This window comes from Dama dama, chromosome 9 (assembly GCF_033118175.1).
Source record: "Dama dama isolate Ldn47 chromosome 9, ASM3311817v1, whole genome shotgun sequence".
Taxonomy (NCBI): domain Eukaryota; kingdom Metazoa; phylum Chordata; class Mammalia; order Artiodactyla; family Cervidae; genus Dama; species Dama dama.
The window spans coordinates 4,896,961-4,918,653 of NC_083689.1; the positions used below are offsets into that span (position 1 = coordinate 4,896,961).

Genomic DNA, 21,693 nt, shown 5'->3' on the forward strand with positions numbered 1-21,693 from the left:
CTAGGAGGCCTGGGTGCCTAGGTCCAGCCCCAGTGGGACCAGGAATACCCAAGGGATGAGTGGCATCGGTGAGGAAGAAGACAGACAGAAACACACAACAGACGGTTGCGTAGAAGAGGTAGCTTTTTTTTTATTTTATTTTTAGGCTATCTCAGTTTTTATAGACTGAATGTTACCTCCCCCTTAAGTCACCATATATTACATCAGATATTGGTTTGTGCTTCTGTCAATATTTTTTTCCCCATGTGTTTCCCCTAAGCATTCATCTAGAACGTTTCCGATTACAGGGTTCATACTTAAATGTCCCATACATAGTCTTCTTGCTTCAATGGCCTAACATTCTCACTCTAACAAAAACAATGTTCCACAAGTCTCACGTATAATGTAAATTCTTTGGACAATAAAACAATACATGGGAAGAGTCACAGTAACATGTCTGACATTTCTGAAAATAGTACCATGAGAAAAACCTGATATTTTTCTTTACCTGAAACCACAAAATCTCAATTTACAACGATTAACTATTAAATAGCAAAAACACCTCTAAAGTAGCAAAACACCTCTATTAATAGTAAGATAATGGCAGTAAAGCTGGTTAATATAAATCTTCTATTAAAATCCTATATACCCCATTTTCTAATTTTACAAAAGTACCCATAATATCCCATGTTGTTTAAAGAAAGGGGAATAATGAACAAATAGTAGCAAGGAAATAGCAATAGTAAAAACCCTTTCAACCAAGGAGCAAGTAAACTAAAGCAGTATATCTAGTTCTAAATCTAAACACCGCTACTCTTTTCGATTCTAGAACATTATAATCTTTTAAGCCAGCAGCCAAACTATATCTGTGGCCTTTTCTTTTATGGCTTGATGTTTATGGTCGTGTCCTGAGCCAGAGCAATCTTGAGCATTTCCAAAAAGGCTTGGACTTTTCCAGCGAGGCCTTATTACTATATATTATCATTTCTAAAAATTAATAGAAAGCCCAACAACAGTAGGACAGAAGGAAGAAAGGGACATGCTGGGCCCCTGGGACAACCTCGAGGGGAAGAGGTGCCTTGCAGATTCCTTTCTAGTCCCGTGACCTTGTCCCCGGGACAACCCCGAAGGGAAGAGGTGCCTTGCACGTACCTTTTTTGTCCCGGCGGCTCTGGAGGGGACATATTGGGCCCCCAGGGCAGCTCCACATGAGGAAGAGCTGCCTTGCAGGTTCCTCTCTTGTCCCAGGACCTTGTCACAGACTGGGTGCATCCCAGCGGCTCCCAACATCTCCCCCTTTTTTATTTTTTACAAGAGCACAATGAAGTTCCAGAGAGACATCTTTGTTGCTATTCATCAGGATCCTAACTATGCAGGGAAGTAGAAGAAATAAAACTACAACTATAAAAATAGATACCACAGTTCCCAAGACAGACGACAGCAGGTTATTGTGAGAGACAAAATCTGAAAGGCTAGCAAGAAAATCATTGGCAGTTTGAGCAGTGGAAAAGCCAAGGTGAGATTGGCCTATGTCTTTGATTTCCTGATGGAGCTTGGTTAAATCTATACTAGTATCAGGACTATTCCAAATCCCGACAATGTGATTGCGAACGTGGTCCCAAGAATATGAAGAATCATTAACTTTTAAAAGAGTAACACAAATCCATCTATATTCTGCATAACATTTAAGAGACAAACGGACATGTAAAGCCTGAAGCTCGGTTCCAATATGTAATACACCTTCTTCTAAAGCATCTACTTTAGCTTCTAATTTTCTATCAATAGTTTCTTGAGTAGCAAGCATAAGTGAAACGTTCTTAGATAGATCATTAACATGCTAAGCGGTATGCACTTGCTGCGAAAGTGACACTGCGGCAACAGTAACTGAAGCTATGGAGGCTATCAATGCAGAGATCCCTAAAATTAACAATCCTATCAACCTATGTGGTCTAAGCAATTCTTTAACTTGCTGTAGAGCTAGCAATCCATAATTATCATACCAGATACCCATAATATTGTCTGGTATCATAAGATAAGGAGACCTTTTAAGAATAACAAAGGCTTGAACATTAAAACAGGTAGATAATATGCATTGATCACAAGTAACTATTGTAGGTCCTCCAGTGTAATTAGGATATATTTGCAGTTTGTTGGAATCATTAGTATACATGAAAGCATAAGGTGATGGTAAACAAGCCTGAATATAGTATAATGTAGTTCTATTGGGCTGAGTTGAAAATATAGTGCTGGTTGCTGCCACAGCTCTCCATAAGTCAGGCTGCCAATGTACATGCCCATCCCTCCAGTATGTTGGCATTGGAGGGACCAAGGCATTGTTGTGCCATTTAGAGGCAGTTACTGGCCAGGGCACCATTGAATTTTTCCAATTTACAAATCTGTCGGTATAATTTTTATTAGTTTGAGGATCATATTCAGGATTCGGATTACTCCAATCATTTATTATAACATTTCCACCTCCAGCAATTTTATAATCAATGCGAGAGTCATAAGTACACAATTTCCATGGTGGGTACCCTATATCATAATTAATCGTATTCCACACTTTATCAGATTCATTAGATGATTTAAATGGAGGTCCTGAACACTTAGAATAAGGTGGTGGAGCCTTGTCTTTAGTTTGAATATAAGGATCCAAGATTCCCGGCAATCTCAAGAACATCGACCAAACATATCTGGTCTTTTGGCCATTTGCTGGTGTGTCAGTTATAATTGCCTTTTTAGAGGCTCCCACACAGCCGACTTTAGACTGTGTAATCATCTTTTTTTTTTTGTCTCATTGTGTGGAAAATTAAAGCAAATTGGTGGGTTACTAATTAGCCCATAATATGCAAAATTAAAATTAATTGGATATTTCTCTGTACGATAAGGAGAATAGGATCCACCAAGCACTTTAGGTTTATCAGAAGTTACCCTTATTGGCATTTCATCCCAAGTAACAACCTATAAAACTGGTGGATCTGGAAAATAAGCCCAGTAAGCATCATGAGAAGAGACCAATATTACCTGACATGAAAGTAGAGCCAAGATGGCAAGGAAGTGGTTTTCAGCAGTAACTGGAATCTTTCGAGATTTTACCATGTCTGTGGCAAGATGACAGAGATGCTTGACTTGGCCCCACGTTGGTCTATGGGTGCACTGTGTGGCTTGAGAAGGTCATCGATGCAGCTGTGGTCTTTTATGGTGATGCTGAGATGACATTCCCGCGAGTGCTAGGCCAGCCAACTGATCAATGGGAGGATCTTCAGGAGGTGGTGGTTGAGGGCATGGCAGTGGTGACAATTTCCTTTTGGTCATCCGGGGCATCGGGGACCGGTAATTTCTTAATGGGTTGTTGGACATGTCTAATTAATCTATCTGGAATCCACAAGGGAGAATCTGCATTCTGTGGAAAAACAAGCACAGCCTCAACCGCTGGTTAATAATACATCAGGTCCCTTCCATTGTCCAGGAAGAAGGTCTTTTCTAGCGCATCAGAGGCTTTGGGTTATTGTGTTCCAGATTCCAATGACACAACATGGCCATATTACCTTGTAGATCAGTATTGAGATTATTGAGCACTAACAGAGTGTGCTGCAAAACATGATGAGGGGAGCTGTACTTAAATTCTCCCTCTTGTAATTTAGTAGTTTGAATTTTTAAGGTTTGGTGAGCTCTTTCTACTATAGCTTGTCCTTGAGGGTTATAGGGAATTCCTGTAGAGTGGGCTATGTTAAATCTAGCACAGAAATCTTTAAATGATTTGGAAGTATAAGCAGGAGCATTATCGGTTTTTAAAGCTTTAGGAATGCCTAAGTAAGAGAAGCAGATAAACAAATGCTGTACTACATCTTTGAAGGCTTCCCCCATTCGGGCAGTAGCCACTATGGCATGAGAACATGTGTCTACAGTGACATGTACAAAGGACGATTTACCAAAACACTGAATGTGAGTAACATCCATCTGCCACAATACATTAGGGAGTAGGCCTCTCAGGTTAACTCCAAAGGTCAGAGAAGGCAAGGTTGTAGGGCAATGGGTGCAGGCCCACATGATTTCTCATGCAGCCTCTCTAGGAATTTGGAATTGGCATCTTAACGCTGAGGCATTTTGATGATGCAATGCATGAGAATCTTTAGCTTTTTATAAAGCTGTAGCAATGTAAGGTTTGGTAAGAGCATCAGCAAGTTCATTATATGCAGGTAAGGGACCAGGTAATTTAGAGTGCGCTCGAATGTGCCCTACAAAAAATGACTTACTTCGGCTCCAAATCTGCTGCTGCAGTTCAGAGAGCAGCTGGAAAATAGTGGTTTTGTTTTCTGGCAGTACTGCAGTCTCGATATGGGGAAATAGTCTTACCACTCAGAAAAGAGGTTAAACTCATGATCTGCAAACATTGCAAAGGCAGCAATAATGGCCCTTAACTCTGCCTTTTGTGCAGAAGTTTCTCCTGTTAATATAACCTTATTAATATTTTTAGTAAGAATAGCTGCTTTTCCATTAGATGACCCATCTGTAAATATATTACAAGTTGTTTGCAAAGGTTTATTTTTACAAAGCACTGGAAAGATAACTGGGTGCTTGGACATGAATTGAATATAGGACTGGAAGGCATATGATGCAATACCTGACCTGAATAGCTGCCTAAAGCTATCTGCCAATCTGTATCAAAGCCTACCGAAGTATCCAATTGCTCTTTTGAATATGGTACAATAATCTCTTGCAGCTCCTGACCAAACAGTTCTGTGCTTCGTTTGCGTCCCTTGACAATCAAACTAGCTACAAGCCCAGGATATGGGGCCACAACCTTTTTAGCAGTTGCAGGCAAATGAATCCACTCTAGGGGTCCGTTTTGCCAAAACACTCCTGTGGGAGCCACCACTGTGGGAAGCAGTATCAACTGCCAACTTTTTGCATAATCTAATCTGAGAACCTGAGACTGTCACAAAGCCTGTTCGACCTGGGCCAAGGCCCCTTTTGCCTCAGGAGTTAGAGCTCTAGGTGAAGAAGGATCAGCATCTCCTTGCAATATATTAAACAGAGGCTTCAATTCTGCAGTAGTTAATTTTAAAAAAGGCCTGATCCAATTAATATCTCCCAATAATTTTTGGAAATCATTTAAAGTATTTAAGTGGTCAGTCCTCAGCTGTAAAGGCTGATGAGTGACTGTTTTTTGAATTTAAGAGTCTGCCTAAATAGGTTATTGGAGGATTAACTTGAATCTTTTCTGGAGCAATTTTAAGTCCCTCGCTCTCTAAAACTGCCTCTAAGTTTTGCAGAGCTTCTTGCAAAATAACTCTATCTGCATATGCCAAAAGTATATCATCCATATAATGTATCAAATAAACTTCAGGATATTGGCTTCTAACACTTTGAACTGCTTTATCCACAAACTTTTGGCAAAGTGTAGGACTATTTTTCACTCACAGAGGAAGTACTTCCCATTGATATCTCTGATAAGGCTGTTTAAAATTCGTTGAAGGTAGGCTAAATGCAAACCTCTTCCTGTCCTGTATAGTCATAGGGATGGTGAAAAAACAATCCTGCAAATCTATAACTATCACATTGTACCCTTTTGGGACAGCAACAGGGAACGCAGTCCTGGTTGCAGAGCCCCCATATATTCCACGGTAGCGTTTATTGCTCTAAGGTCCTGCAGCAATCTCCATTTCCCAGATTTCTTTTTTATAACAAATATAAGGGTATTCCAAGGGCTATTAGAGGGTTCTACATGCCCTGCCTCAAGTTGTTCTTGTACTAAGGCTGTGGCTGCTGACAGTTTTTCTGATGTTAACGGCCATTGTTCAACCCATACTGGGGTTTCTGATTTCCAGGTAATGGGGTCAGGAGTATGAAAAATGGCCTCCATTATAAATTTGGATATCCTAAGCCCAATCGTTGATTATTAACTTGTAGTTCTACAGTTAACCTGCCCTGCTGGTTTTTTCCTAACCCTTTCTGAGGGTCACATTTCATTTGCAGCATTTGAGCTTATACTTTTTCATCTGGGCTATACAACAAAATTCCCATTTGGGCTAAAATATCTTGTCCCCATAATGTGAGGGGGAGAGAAGATAATACATAAGGCTGGAAGGTGCCCTGCTGACCTTCTTCTTCTTGCCAAGATAATATTTGTGAGTTTTTCACCACCAAGGGTGCTTTCCCTAGACCCACAAGTTCATTAGCCGTGGCTTGTGTGGACCAAGAATTAGGCCAGTCTTTACCAGCTATGCAGGAAACGTCTGCTCCAGTGTCCAGCAATCCTACCACATTTTTACCATTAAGCTTTAACATTTTCATAGGTCTTTTCTGGGTAATTTCTTGTACCCAGAATACAAGATCACTAGAGCCAAATCCTTTGTTTCCCCTATCTGCCTGTGTGGCTGTGGATCCCATAGATCAATAAGGCAAAAGTAATAATTAGGCAATTCTTTGATCTTTATGAATTTGTTATGTTTTAGTGGGGGATGAAATCATTACCTGTATTTCTCTGGTATAATCTGAATCTATGACCCCCGGAATAACAGTAAGACCTTGAAGAGAAAGCAAACTCCGTCCCAAAACAATTCCCATGACTCCTTTTGGAAGGGGTCCCTTAACCCCCATTGGTATTCTAACCACGGGTGAATCAGGAGTTAATATTGTTGCAGTGGTGGAATGGAGGTCCAATCCTGTGCTCCCTGGGGTTGCTCGGCAGAGCTCTGAGATGGAACAAAGGGGATGAACAGGTTGAGAGAAATTACCCCTATCATTGTCGGGGCCTGGGGCTGGCCCCACAAGTCGTTTCCCTGGTTCTGAAAGGGATTTCCTCGTGAGGGTGCCAAAGGGGTTCCACCCTTGTGGAACTTGGATTTACAATCTTTTGCCCAGTGAAATCCCTTTTGAAAGCGAGGACAAAGAGCCTTTGGGAGAACAGTTTCAGAAGGAGCACTATTGGGTGGTGTCACGCCTTCTCCCGCAGATTTTTGAGGACAGTTTCTGCCGAAATGCCCACTTTTTCCACAGGAAAATCATGCCCCTCCTGTGGGCCTTGTGCCTCCGTTATGAGGTCTCACTGTGTTCTGGACAACCTGAGGGAATGCGTGTCCCTTCAGGGCTGCTGCAATAGCTATCCCCTGCATCATAGCAGGGCTAACGTCAGCACAGGCCCTAATGTAATCAGTGAGAGTTCCAGATTTTTTATTGGTCTCAATATTGCCTGACATGTAGAATTTGCATTCTCAAAAGCCAGCTGACGATAAGTATGTCTGCAGCTTCTTGATTAGTAATAACACGCCTGACTGAAAGCAAAAGTCGAGAGACAAAATCTTCATAAGGCTCTTCTGACCTTTGCTTAATGCCTGCCAAGAGAGAGGTGTGATCCGAGCCCTGCGACAGGCCTTTCCAGGCATTAAGAGCGCATCCTGTTGCTTGTTCCAAGGCTCGTTTGTCTAATCTCATTTGATTCTGGGCACTAACATATTCTCCACTGCCAGTTAGCATGTCATATGTTACTGTTTTAATGCCATGCCGTTTGTTAGCTGCACTTTGCTTTTTTGCCAAGTCCTCATACTCTGTTCTCCAAAGTAAGTATTGACCTCTTGTAAGACAAGCTTTAGCAACTGCCGCCCAATCATAAGGTGTCATCCATCTGGCAGCAAGAGCATCCAGCAGAGTTTGTGTATATGGAGCCTGGGGCCCATACATAGAGCAAGCCTGTTTCAATCTCTTCAGTAACTTCATAGGTACGGGCTCCCAGACTGGTTCATCATCCTCACACTCACCAAACACTATTGGAAAGCATGCTGAAATAATAGGATCCTCATCGGCATCCTTCAACCTCCTATGAGGGTAAGGTGCCCCATTACCAGCATATGGGGGAGGAGGAGGAGCTGAAGGAGGTCTAGGTGGTCTGGGAGGTCTTGGACCAGATTTAGGAACCTCTAGCTTTAAAGGATTCTTAAGAGTGCGTGGCTTAGGTTGAGGCTTTGCCACAGAAGAAGTACAATCTCTCTCCTTCTCATAATATCTAGCTGCAGCTTCTTCCAAATCTTCCTCATCTTGAGGGCTCAATTGATCATCATCATCATTCAAGCATGCTGCAGCCACCATCTCCCTAAGTTCTTTGTAACCTTCTTGTTTGGGATCCAAATTATCTTTTTTAGATGGAACACTTTCAACCTGTGGGGTAGGGTCAAGTGCATCCCTAAATAAATTCCAGAGAGAAAAAGTCTCAGCTGGAATACCCTCAGGGCCATGATACGAATAATACTGCCAGATGTCCATACTTACGGTGCCCTCTTCAGGAAACCAAGGGCATTGCTCTTGTACAAAAGAAAAGAAAGATGATAAAGTAGACTTTGAAACCTTAATTCCTCTCTTCATTAATAAATGCTTGATTATATCAATAAATAACTGTCTTTCCTTAGATTCTCTGTTACCCATGTTCTGATTCTCTAATAAAGGTCTCTAATAAATATTTCACTGTTCACCCATCTCACCCTACCTATCTTAGGCAGGGGGGCCTGCAGCACCCTAGGTGAAGTCCTAGACACCCTGAAAATGCAATATTAAGGGGCTTACCCTTTGGGTCCCTGTTCGTGGCACCACTTGCCAAGGTCCAGCCCCAGCAGGACGAGGAATACCCAAGGGATGAGTGACATCGGCAAGGAAGAAGACAGACAGAAACACACAGAGACAGTTGCATAGAAGAGGTAGCTTTTTTTTTATTTTTAGGATAGCTCAGTTTTTATAGACTGAATGTTACCTCCCCCTTAAGTCACCACGTATTGCATCAGATGTTGGTTTGTGCTTCCATCAGTATTTTTTTCCCCATGTTTTTCCCCTAAGCATTCACCTTGAATGTTTCCAATTACAGGGTTTATACTTAAATGTCCCATACATAGTCTTCTTGCTTCAATGGCCTAACATTCTCACTCTAACAAAAACAATGTTCCACAAGTCTCACGTATAATGTAAATTCTTTGGACAATAAAACAATACATGGGAAGAGTCACAGTAACATGTCTGACATTTCTGAAAATAGTACCATGAGAAAAACCTGATATTTTTCTTTACCTGAAACCACAAAATCTCAATTTACAACGATTAAGTATTAAACAGCAAAAACACCTCTAAAGCAGCAAAACACCTCTATTAATAGTAAGATAATGGCAGTAAAGCTGGTTAATATAAATCTTCTATTAAAATCCTATATACCCCATTTTCTAATTTTACAAAAATACCCATGATATCCCATGTTGTTTAAAGAAAGGGAAACAATGAACAAATAGCAGCAAGGAAACAGCAATAGTAAAAACCTGTTCAACCAAGGAGCAAGTAAACTAAAGCAGTATATCTACTTCTAAACCTAAACACCTCTACTCTTTTCGATTCTAGAACATTATAATCTTTTAAGCAAGCAGCCAAACTATATCTGTGGCCTTTTCTTTTATGACTTGATGTTTATGGTCATGTCCTGAGCCAGAGCAATCTTGAGCATTTCCAAAAAGGCTTGGACTTTTCCAGCGAGGCCTTATTACTATATATTATCATTTCTAAAAAATTAATAGAAAGCCCAACAACAGTAAGACAGAAGGAAGAAAGGGACATACCGGGCCCCTGGGACAACCTCGAGGGGAAGAGCTGCCTTGCAGGTTCCTTTCTTGTCCCGGCAGGTCCGGAGGGGACATATTGGGCCCCCGGGGCAGCCCTATATGAGGAAGAGCTGCCTTGCAGGTTCCTCTCTCATCGCATGACCTTGTCACGGACTGGGTGCATCCCGGTGGCTCCCAACACCTGGGACCTAGCTCGAGTGGAAAGGTACTAGCAGAGCAGACCCCAGGAAGGTCCCCCGGGCATATCTGACACACTCCCGCAGCCTGCTCCTTCATGAGGCAGTACCACTTGAAGCCAGGAATGTCACTGCAAGGCTGGCCAAGGGCAGGGAGCATGCTGTGTTCGACTCTGGCATTTTGGGCCTCTGAGCAGAACTGGCCTTCTCCCGCGGGCACACCTCCCCAGTGCCATCCAAAGGCTGTTTGCAAACACGCACCGGCTGGGTGCCACCTCTTCCCCAGAGGAGGCTCGCTTTCCCCGCATCCAGCGCACTCTGCTTCCAGGCCCAGGAGAAAAGCGTTTCAGGGAGGTCTTCTCACAGGTCTCTTTCCCCTCAACCTGGGGATCATCTAGGGGACCCACACTCACAGGCAAAGGCAGAACCACAAGCACACGTCTGCTCCAGCTCCCTGCATCTTCAGAGAGCTCTGCTGAGCCTGTCTGTCAGGAACCTCCTTGGCTCCCCCAGCAGCACAGCATGTGTGTGGAGGGGCAGACCCGACCTAGGGGCACAGTGGGGTTCTTTCTCTCCATGGTGCGCTGGGGCTACTGGGCGAGCAAGGGCTTGAACATCCGCCCAGTTGCTCTTCCCATCCCTCTGACAGAGACCTCATGGCTCTAGGCCTTGGCAGTGTGGTGACAGCCGGTCCACACCTCCTCTGCAAGGCAGCCTGGGGCCTAGCTCGAGTGGAAAGAGCTCCTGTTTTTGGAGCCCCTAGGAACAGTCAGGCACCTGCAAGGTGTCCTGTGTGTGCAGTGTCATGGAGCCCTGACAGACAGGCATCATCACCAAGAGGCTCGCCCCCAGTGTATGAAGAAAATGCAGATTTGGGCATCGTCCAGGGAGGTCCAGGCCTTCACCCATCACCTCCTGACATCAAGGGCCAAGATCAGTGTCTCTCCACAGGAGCTCTGCTGAGCTCCAGGCTAACTAATGAAGGTGTCTGGGGTAGACACCAACAAATATATGCAGGGAAGTTGACCAGGCTACAACTTCACAACCTGAGGAATGATGTAAGCTCCTGGGTTTTCTTTCCTCCTTCATCTCTGACGGGGTGCTAGAAAGGCCTGGACCCAGGACCAGCTCTACACAAAGGACTGGGGAAAGGAAGTCGGGTAGGAAAAAAACTCGTTTTTAATACTTGTTGACCAAACAAAAACAAAAAGACAAACTGACCCCTCTTGGAATCAATGTGGCCAAGTGGAGAACCAAACTTTCCCCCTGTCCTGCAGGGAGGCGTTAAAGCTGGTTGGCCAGAGGCAGTGCTACCCAGCAACCCACTGCCCCAACCTCCTCCCTAGTGTCTGAGCAGGGGGCAGATGGAACTCCTACCCCCACCCCCACCCCAGCAGCAACAAGGCAGAATGAGGTGACTCAGAGGGGTGACACTGAGCCTACAATCTAACAAGAAAATGAGCAAAAGACAGACTTCACTGAGAGAACACACAGAAGATAAATACATGCTAAGATGGTCATTTTTTTCCCAGTTGTCATGTATGGATGTGAGAGTTGGACTATAAAGAAAGCTGAGCACTGAAGAATTGATACTTTTGAACTGTAGTGTTGGAGAAGACTCTTGAACATCTCTTGGACTATGAAAAGATCCAACCAGCCCATCTTAATGGAGATAAGTCCTGGGTGTTCATTGGAAAGACTGATGTTGAAGCTGAAACTCCAATACTTTGACCACCTGATGAGAAGAGCTGACTCATTGGAAAAGACCCTGATGTTGGGAAAGATTGAGGGCAGGAGGAGAAGGGGACCACAGAGGATGAGATGGTTGGATGGCATCACCGACTCAATGGACATGGGTGTGGGTGGATTCCGGGAGTTGGTGATGGACAGTGAGGCCTGACGTGCTGCAGTTCATGGTGTTGCAGAGTCGGACATGACTGAGCAACTGAACTGAACTGAAATGAAGATGGTCATTTACCATTAGAAAATTGTCCATTAAAATCACGAGAAGATATTGCCATACATCCATCTATTACAACAGCTAAAATTTTTTAAATGGTGACAGTAGCAAAGATGTAGAAAATTAGATCTCTCACATATTGCCTCTGAGCATATTAAAATGGTACAGCCATTCTGTTGTTTTCAGTCTGTTTGTCTTCTGATGGAGAAGGATAAGAGGCTTATAAAAGCTTCCTGGTGGGATAGACTGACTGTGGGGGATACTGGGTCTTGTTCTGATGGGTGGGGCCATGTTCAGTAAATCTTTAATCCAATTTTCTGTTGATGGATGGAGCTATGTTCCCTCCCTGCTATTTGCTTGGGGCCAAAGTATGGTGGAGTTAATGATTGGATGGATGGCATCACCAACTCAATGGACATGAGTCTGAATAAACTCCAGAAGTTGATGATGGACAGGGAGGCCTGGCGTGTTGCAGCCCATGGGGTCACAAAGAGTCGGACAGATCCGAGCGACTGAACAGAACTGAACTGAATGAAGATAACAGTGACCTCCCTCAAAAGATCCCATGCATGTACTGCTACAGTCCGTGCCCCCAACCCTGCAGCAGGTGACCACCAACCCACGCCTTCGCCGGAGACTCCCAGACATCCACAGGCAAGTCTTCTATGGGATCACTCTTTCTTTCTCCTGGGTCCTGGTGACAGTTGCTGACATCACCAACTGAACTGAACTGAACAGTCATTCTGAAAAATAGTTTGGCACCTTCTTAAAAATACATTCTAAATATACATTTAACATATGCTGTGCATTTCTCTCAAAATGAAGAAACTGATTAGTTTAGTTCACTCCAGTAACTCAGTCGTGCCTGACTCTTTATGACCCCATGTACTGCAGCACGCCAGGCTTCCCTGTCCATCACGAAAACTGGAGCTTGCTCAGACTCATGTCCATTGAGTCACTGATGCCATCCAACCATCTCATCCTCTGTTATCCCCTTCTCCTTTTGTCTTCAATCTTTCCCAGCATCAGGGTCTTTTCCAATGAGTCAGTTTTTTGCACCAGGTGGCCAAAGTAGCGGAGCTTCAGTTTAAGCATCAGTCTTTCCAATGACTATTCAGGACTGATTTCCTTTAGGAATGACTGGTTGGATCTCCTTGCAATCCAAGGGACTCTCAAGAGTCTTTTCTAACACTACATTTCAAAATCATCAACTCTCCAGTGCTCAGCTTTCTTTATGGTCCAACTCTCACATCCATACATGACTACCAGAAAAACCATAGCTCTGACTAGATAGAACTTTGTCAGCAAAGTAATGTCTTTGCTTTTTAATATGCTGTCTACGTTTGTCATAGATTTTCTTCCAAGGAGCAAGCGTCTTTTAATATCATGGCTGCAGTCAGCATATGCAGTGATTTTGGAGCCAAAGAAAATAAAGTCTGTCACTGTTTCCATTGTTTCCCCATCTATTTGCCATGAAGTGATGGGACCGGATGCCATGATTTTAGATTTTTGAATGTTGAGTTTTAGGCCAGCTTTTTCACTCTCCTCTTTCACTTCCATCAAGAGGTTCTTTAGTTCTTCTTCACTTTCTGCCATAAGGGTGGCATCATCTGCATATCTGAGGTTATTGATATTTCTCCCAGCAATCTTGATTCCAGTTTGTGCTTCCTCCAGCCCAGGGTTTCTCATGATGTACTCTGCATATAAGTTAAATAAGCAGGGTGACAATATACAGCCTTGACGCACTCCTTTGCCAATTTGGTAAGGAGTCCATTGTCCCATGTCCAGTTCTAACCATTGCGTCTTGACCTGTATACAGATTTCTCAGGAGGTAGGTAAGGTGGTCTGGTATGTCCATCTCTTTAAGAATTTTCCACAGTTCATTGTGATCCATACAATCAAAGTCTTTGGCATAGTCATTAAAGTAGATGTTTTTCCCGAACTCTCTTACTTTTTCTATGATTCAACTGATGTTGGCAATTTGATCTCTTGTTCTTCTGCCTTTTCCAAATATAGCTTGAACATCTGGAAGTTCATGGTTCACGTATTGTTGAAGCCTGGCTTGGAGAATTTTGAGTATTATTTTGCCAGCATGTGAAAAGAGTGAAATCGTCCAGTAGTTTGAATATTCTTTGGCATTGCCTTTCTTTGGGATTGAAATGAAAACTGACCTTTTCCAGCCACTCTGAGTTCAGCCACTGCTGAGTTTTCCAATTTGTTGGCATATTGAGCACCTTCACAGCATCATCTTTCAGGATTTGAAATAGCTCAACTAGAATTCCATCACCTCCACTAGCTTTGTTTGTAGTGATGCTTCCTAAGGTCCATTTGACTTCACACTCCAAGATGTCTGGCTCTAAGTGAGTGATCACACCATCATGGTTATCTGGGTCATGATCTTTTTTTGTATAGTTCATCTGTGTATTCTTGCCACCTCTTCTTAATATTTTCTGCTTCTGTTATGTCCATACCATTTCTGGCCTTTATTGTGCTCATCTTTGCATGAAATGTTCTCTTGGTATTTCTGATTTTCTAGAAGAGATCTCTAGTCTTTCCCATTCTGTTGTTTTTGTCTATTTCTTTGCATTGTTCAATGAGGAAGGCTTTCTTATCTCTCCTTGCTCTTCTTTGGAACTCTGCATTCAGATGGGTATATCTTTGCTTTTCTCCTTTGCCTTTAGCTTTGCTTCTTTTTCAGCTATTTATAAGGCCTCCTTAGACAGCCATTTTGCCTTTTTACATTTCTTTTTCTCAGGGATGGTCTTGATCACTGCCTCCTGTACAATGTCATGAACCTATGTCCATAGTTCTTCAGGCACTCTGTCTATCAGATCTACACCCTTGAATCTGTTTGTCACTTCCACTGTATAATCCTAAGTGATTTGATTTAGGTCATACCTGAATTGTCCCTAACTGTTTGCGACTCCATAGAGGGTCGTCTGCCAGGATCCTGTGTCCATGGGATTCTCCAGGCAAGAATACTGCAGTGGGTTGCCATTCCCCTCTCCAGGGCATCTTTCTGACCCAGGAATCGAACCCAGGTCTCCTGAATTATAGGCAGATTCAGTGGTTTTCCCTACTTCAATTTAAGTCTGAATTTTGCAATAAGGAGTTCATGATCTGAGCCACAGTCAGCTCCTGGTCTTGTTTTTGCTGACTGTATAGAGCTTTTCCATCTTTGACTGAAAATAATATAATCAATCTGATTCAGTATTGAGCATCTGGTGATGCCCATGTATACAGTCATCCCTTGTGTTGTTGGAAGAGGGTGTTTTATGACCAGTGCATTCTCTTGGCAAAACTCTGTTAGCCTTTGCCCTGCTTCATTTTGTACTCCAAGGCCTATTACTATTCTGTTTTCCATCTCTTTAATTTTGTCATTTTGAAAGTGTTATATAAATGGAATCATATAGTATGTAACCTATAGCCTTTTGATACTAACTTATTTTCACTCAAGTATAATTCTGTTGCAATACAGAATTGCAACAAGTTCTGAGTGTATTGAAAGCTCATTTCTTTCCATTGCTGAATAGTATTCCATGGTGTTAATGCCCCATGTCCAAGGGCAAATGAGAAGCCCCAACAAGACGATAGGAGGGGCTCTTTCCCTGCCGCCGCGGCTCGGATGCATTCAAGATTTGACTCCACCCATAACCCACCGCCATGGCCGAGGACGGCATTGCTGCTGGAGGTGTAATGGACGTTAATACTGCTCTGCAAGAGCTGCTGAAGACCGCCCTCATCCACGATGGCTTAACACGTGGAATTCGTGAAGCTGCAAAAGCTTTAGACAAGTGCCAAGCCCATCTGTGTGTGCTTGCATCCAACTGTGATGAGCCTATGTATGTCAAGTTGGTGGAGGCCCTTTGTGCTGAGCATCAAATCAACCTGATTAAGGTTGATGACAACAAGAAACTAGGGGAATGGGTAGGCCTCTATAAAATTCACAGAGAGGGAAAACTCCATAAAGTGGTTGGTTGCAGTTGTGTGGTAGTTAAGGACTATGGCAAAGAATCTCAGGCCAAGGATGTCATCGAGGAGTACTTCAAATGCAAGAAATGACGAAATAAAAAATTGAGCTCTTGTTTTTCAAAAAAAAAAAAAAAAAGATGATAGGAGGGACAAAATCATGTTTAGAATCAAGCCCCATACCCACCAGAGATGCTCAGATGGCTCAAACAAAGCCTTGTGCACACTAGGACCCAGAGACCCCACAGAGACTGAGCCAGACCTGCCTTTGAGTGTTTGAGTATCTCCTACAGAGGCATGGGTCAGCAGTGGCCAGCCATGGGGACATGGGCTCTGGCTGCAGTAGACCTGGGTCATGCAGTGTGCGGCATAAGCCCTCTTGGAGGAGGTTACCACTTGCCCCACGATAGAGCCACTGAGCAGAAGACCCACAAACCACAGAACAATTATACCAAAGAAATTCTCGCACTGTTAAGAAAGTTCTAGGACCCACAATAGATTTCCCAACATGGGGATCTGGCAAAGGAACTGACAACGCCCCGGGAATTCTCTTTGGAGGCCAGTGAGATTTGATTACAGAACTTCCACAGGATGGGAAACAGATTTGAAGTACATGTTTGTTTGTATAAACAAAGTACAAAACTTTGTGCACACCAGAAGCCAAGAGACAGGAGCAGTGTCCCCACAAGAGACTGAGCCAGACTTTCCTGTGAGTGTCCAGGAGTCTCTGGTGAAGTCTTGGGTCGACAGTGGCCTGCTGCAGGGCCCAGTCACTGAATATAACATTGTGTGCACAAGTCCTTTTGAAGGTCACCATTGCTACAATTACCCCTACCACAGTTTGCCTCAGGTCAAACAACAGGGAGAGAACACAGCCTCACCCATCAACAGAGAGTTGGATTAAAGATTTACTGAGCATGGCTCTGCCCATCAGAATAAGACCTAGTTTCCCACACAGTCAGTCTCTCCCATCAGGAAGCTTCCACAAGCCTATTATCCTTATCCATCAGAGGGCAGACAGAATGAAAACCATAATCACATAGAACTAACCAAACTGAAGATATTAAGAAGAGGTGGCAAGAATACACAGAAGAACTGTACCAAAAAAATCTTCATGACACAGATAATCACGATGCTGTGATCACTCACCTAGAGCCAGGCATCCTGGAATATGAAGTTAGGTGGGCCTTAGGAAGAATCACTATAAACAAAGCTAGTGGAAGTGATAGAATTCCACTTTACATATTTCAAATCCTGGAAGATGATGCTGTTAAAGTGCTGCACTCAACATGTCAACAAATTTGGAAAACTCAGCAATGGCCACAGGACTGGGAAAGGTTAGTTTTCATTCCAATCTCAAAGAAAGGCAATCTCAAAGAATGCTCAAACTGCCCCACAATTGCACTCATCGCACACGCTAGTAAAGTAATGCTCAAAATTCTCCAAGACAGACTTCAGCAATACGTGAACCGTGAACTTCCAGATATTCAAGCTGGTTTTAGAAAAGGCAGAGGAACCAGAGATCAAATTGCCAACATCCGCTGGATCACTGAAAAAGCAAGAAAATTCCAGAAAAACATCTATTTCTGCTTAGGCTTCGACTGTGTGGATCACAATAAACTGTGGAAAATTCTGAAAGAGATGTGAATACCAGACCACCTGACCTGCCTCTTGAGAAACCTCTTTGCAGGTCAGGAAGTAACAGTTAGAACTGGACATGGAACAACAGACTGGTTCCAAATAGGAAAAGGAGTACGTCAAGACTGTACATTGTCACCCTGCTTATTTAACTTATATGCAGAGTACATCATGAGAAACGCTGGGCTGGAGGAAGCACAAGCTGGAATTAAGATTGCCGGGAGAAATATCAATAACCTCAGATATGCAGATGACACCACCCTTATGGCAGAAAGTGAAGAGGAACTAAAAAGCCTCTTGATGAAAGTGAAAGAGGAGAGTGAAAAAGCTGGCTTACAGCTCAACATACAGAAATCTAAGATCATGCCATCTGGTCCCATCACTTCCTGGAAAATAGATGGGGAAACAGTGGAAACAGTGACTGACTTTATTTCCTGGGCTCCAAAATCACTGCAGATGGTGACTGCAGCCATGAAATTAAATGACGCTTGCTCCTTGGATGGAAAGTTATGACCAACCTAGACAGCATATTAAAAAACAGAGACATTACTTTGCCAACAAAGGTCCATCTAGTCAAGGCTATGGGTTTTCCAGTAGTCATGTATGGATGTGAGAGTTGGACTATAAAGAAAGCTGAGCACAGAAGATTTGATGCTTTTGAATTGTATTGTTGGAGAAGACTCTTGAGAGTCCCTTGGACTGCAAGGGGATCAAACCAGTTCATCCTAAAAGAGATCAGTCCTGTGTGTTCATTGGAAGGACTGATGCTGAAGCTGAAACTCCAGTACTTTGGCCTCCTGATGAGAAGAGCTGACTCATTGGAAAAGACCCTGATGCCGAGAAATATTGAGGGCAGGAGGAGAAGTGGATGACAGAGGATGAGATGGCTGGATGGCATCACTGACTCGATGAACATGGGTTTGGGTGGACTCCAGAAGTTGGTGATGGACAGGGAGGCCTGGCGTGCTGCAGTTCATGGGATCGCAAAGAGTCGGACAGGACTGAGCGACTGAACTGAGCTGAAGTGTCCTACAGGCTGTGCTCCACAATAAGAGAAGCCACTGCTATGAGAAGCATGGGAACCACGACTAGAGAGTAGCCCTCGCTCGCTGCAACTAAAGAAAAGTCTGTGCAGAAATGAAGACACAGCATAGCCAAAAGTAAGAAATAAACAAGAAATCAGGATTTTTTTTAAAAAGCACTTCTTTAAGAAATTTAAAAATAAATAAAATTTTCACATAGCTACATTATCAATTAACCACTTTAAGGTTCTATTCCAGGGAACCTGTAGAGATTGAAAGGACATGTATATTGTGTAGAAATAAATGATGATCTTGAATCACATGACTGTGTGGAAATTCAGGAATTCTTGTGACTCATCTTTTGATCAGGAAGACTGAAGACCCCTGACCAGTAAGGAGGTATACAATGGTCTACTTTGATATTGTTTATTCACTGCTTCTGATTCTTTAGTGGTTATGACACAATTTAAAAAATAGGAGATCCTTTGTTCAGAGCAATAGAGGGGTCATAATTGTGGGGAGAACAGAAATTTTTGAAACAAAAAAGAAATAATCCTGGGGGGGGAAAGCATAAAACACACTCACCAGTCATTCATTCCAAAGTACAGCCCCCTCATACTTGGACACCAATCTTCCATACCTCAAGGAGTCAATTATAGATGGAATTTTTTACACAGTAATAAAATATGAACTTCAAAATTTTGCAGCTCCATATTTAAGGGCACTTCTGACAGTGAGACCATATGAGGTCAATCTACTTATTCACATTTTCCTTTCAATATAGATTCTACTGGGAGATACATATTTGATGATTAATTTTTATAAGTGACTATGATAGATATAGGACTTTCCTGTAGCTCAGACAATAAACAGTCTGCCTGCAATGCAGGAGACCTGGGTTCAATCTCTGGGTCAGGAAGATCCTCTGGAGAAGGGAATGGCAACCCACTCCAGTACTATTGCCTGGAGAATCCCATGGACAGAGGATGCTCGCAAGCTGTAGTCCATGGGGTCACAAACAGTCGGACAAGACTGAGCGACTAACACTTGATATTTCTCCCAGCAATCTTGATACCAGCTTGTGCTTCCTCCAGCCCAGCATTTCTCATGATGTACTCTGCATATAAGTTAAATAAGCAGGGTGACAATATACAGCCTTGACGTACTCCTTTTCCTATTTGGAACCAGTCTGTTGTTCCATGTTCAGTTCTAACTATTGCTTCCTGACCTGCATATAGGTTTCTCAAGAGGCAGGTCAGGTGGTCTGGTATTCTCATCTCTTTCAGAATTTTCCACAGTTTATTGTGATCCACACAGTCGGAGGCTTTGGCATAGTCAATAAAGCAAAAATAGATGTTTTTCTGGAACTCCCTTGTGAAGATATGCATGGATGCTCAGTTGCTTCAGTTGTGTCCAACTCTTTGTGACTCTGTGGACCACAGTCCACCAGGCTCCTCTGTCCATGAGATTCTCTGGGCAAGAATACAAGAATGAGTTGCCATGAACACCTCCAAGGGATCTGCTTGCAAAGATAGATGTCATTTAAGTAAAACTATTAAGGAACAAGACATTTCCCATTAAATGAGTGGAAACTTCCAAATATTGCTCATCCAGGTTCAGGGAAAATTTAGGATAATTACAAAAACAGGGGAAAAAATGTGGGGGGCATGTCCATCTTTCGTACAACAGACAGAAGAGAAAGCTTAATCAATGAGTTACTTAAATTGTACGGGCAATTCAAAATCAAAGCAACGGAAATACCAGCAATAAATATAAGGATTAAATGCTCTTTTACAATCTGATCAAGAATCAAAATTGTCTGCCTCTAATGATTAGAGTTGTGCAATAAACAACACTTCTTCAGCCCCAGGTCAATAGGTCCTTTTACAACTGCCATCCCAAAGAATCTTCTTAGGTGCCATCTTTGTGTTTCTATCCCACAAAGAACTGATTCACTGGAAAAGGCCCTGATGCTGGGAAAGATTGAAGGCAGGAGGAGAAGGGGATAATAGAGGATGAGATGGTTGAATGGCATCACTGACTTGATGGACATGAGTTTGAGCAAGATCTGAGAGTTGGTAATGAACAGGGAAGCCTGGTTTTCTGCAATCTATGGGTTAGCAAAGAGCTGGACTTGACCAAGTGACTGAACTGAATGAATCCTAAAGAATCTTTTTCAGCCATTTTGCTTTTTTGCATTTCTTTTTCTTGGGGATGGTCTTGCTCCCTGTCTCCCATACAATGTCATGAACCTCTGTCCATAGTTCATCAGGCACTCTCTCTATCAGATATAGTCCCTTAAATCTATTTCTCACTTCCACTGTATAGCCATAAGGGATTTGATTTAGGTCATACCTGAATGATCTAGTGGTTTTCTCCATTTTCTTCAATTTCAGTCTGAACTTGGCAATAAGGAGTTCATGATCTGAGCCACAGTCAGCTCTCAGTCTTGTTTTTGCTGACTGTATAGAGCTTCTCCATCTTTGGCTGCAAACAATATAATCAATCTGATTTTGATGTCGACCATCTGGTGATGTGTATGTGTAGTCTTCTCTTGTGTGGTTGGAAGAGGGTGTTTGCTATGACCAGTGCATTCTCTCGGCAAAACTCTATTAGCCTTTGCCCTGCTTCATTCTGTATTCCAAGGCCAAATTTGCCTGTTACTCCAGGTATTTCTTGACTTCCTACTTTTGCATTCCAGTCCCCTATAATGAAAAGGGCATCTTTTGGGGGCGTTAGTTCTAGAAGGTCTTGTAGGTCTTCATAGAACTGTTCAACTTCAACTTCTTCAGCATTACTGGTCAGGGCATAGACTTGGATTACTGTGATATTGAATGGTTTGCCTTGGAAATGAATAGAGATCATTCTGTCATTTTTGTGATTGCATCCAAGTACTGCATTTTGGACCCATTGTTGACCATGATGACTACTTTATTTCTTCTAAGGGATTCCTGCCCACATTAGTAAGTATAATGGCCATGTGAGTTAAATTCACCTATTGCAGTCCATCTTAGTTCGCTGATTCCTAAATTGTTGATGTTCTCTCTTGCCATCTCCTGTTTGACCACTTCCAATTTGCCTTGATTCATGGACCTAACATTCCAGGTTTCTATGCAATATTGCTGTTTACAGCATCAAACCTTGTTTCTATCACCAGTCCTATCCACAACTGGATGTTTTTGCTTTGGCTGCATCCCTTCATTCTTTCTGGAGTTATTTCTCCACTGATCACCAGTACCATATTGGGCACTTACCAACCTGGAGAATTCAGTGTCCTATCTTTTTCCCTTTTCATGCTGTTCATGGGGTCCTCAAGGCAAGAATACTGAAGTGGCTTGCCATTCCCTTCTCCAGTG

General features: G+C 42.9%; 1 protein-coding gene across 1 annotated transcript; it reads left to right on the forward strand.

Annotated features, from left to right (window-relative positions):
* The first annotated feature begins 15,365 nt into the window (after nucleotides 1-15,365).
* On the forward strand, nucleotides 15,366-15,816 carry LOC133061169 (small ribosomal subunit protein eS12-like). The gene has a single exon (XM_061149156.1). The coding sequence runs from the start codon at nucleotides 15,372-15,374 to the stop codon at nucleotides 15,768-15,770; it is 399 nt and encodes a 132-aa protein (XP_061005139.1). The 5' UTR covers nucleotides 15,366-15,371; the 3' UTR covers nucleotides 15,771-15,816.
* The last annotated feature ends 5,877 nt before the right edge of the window (nucleotides 15,817-21,693 follow it).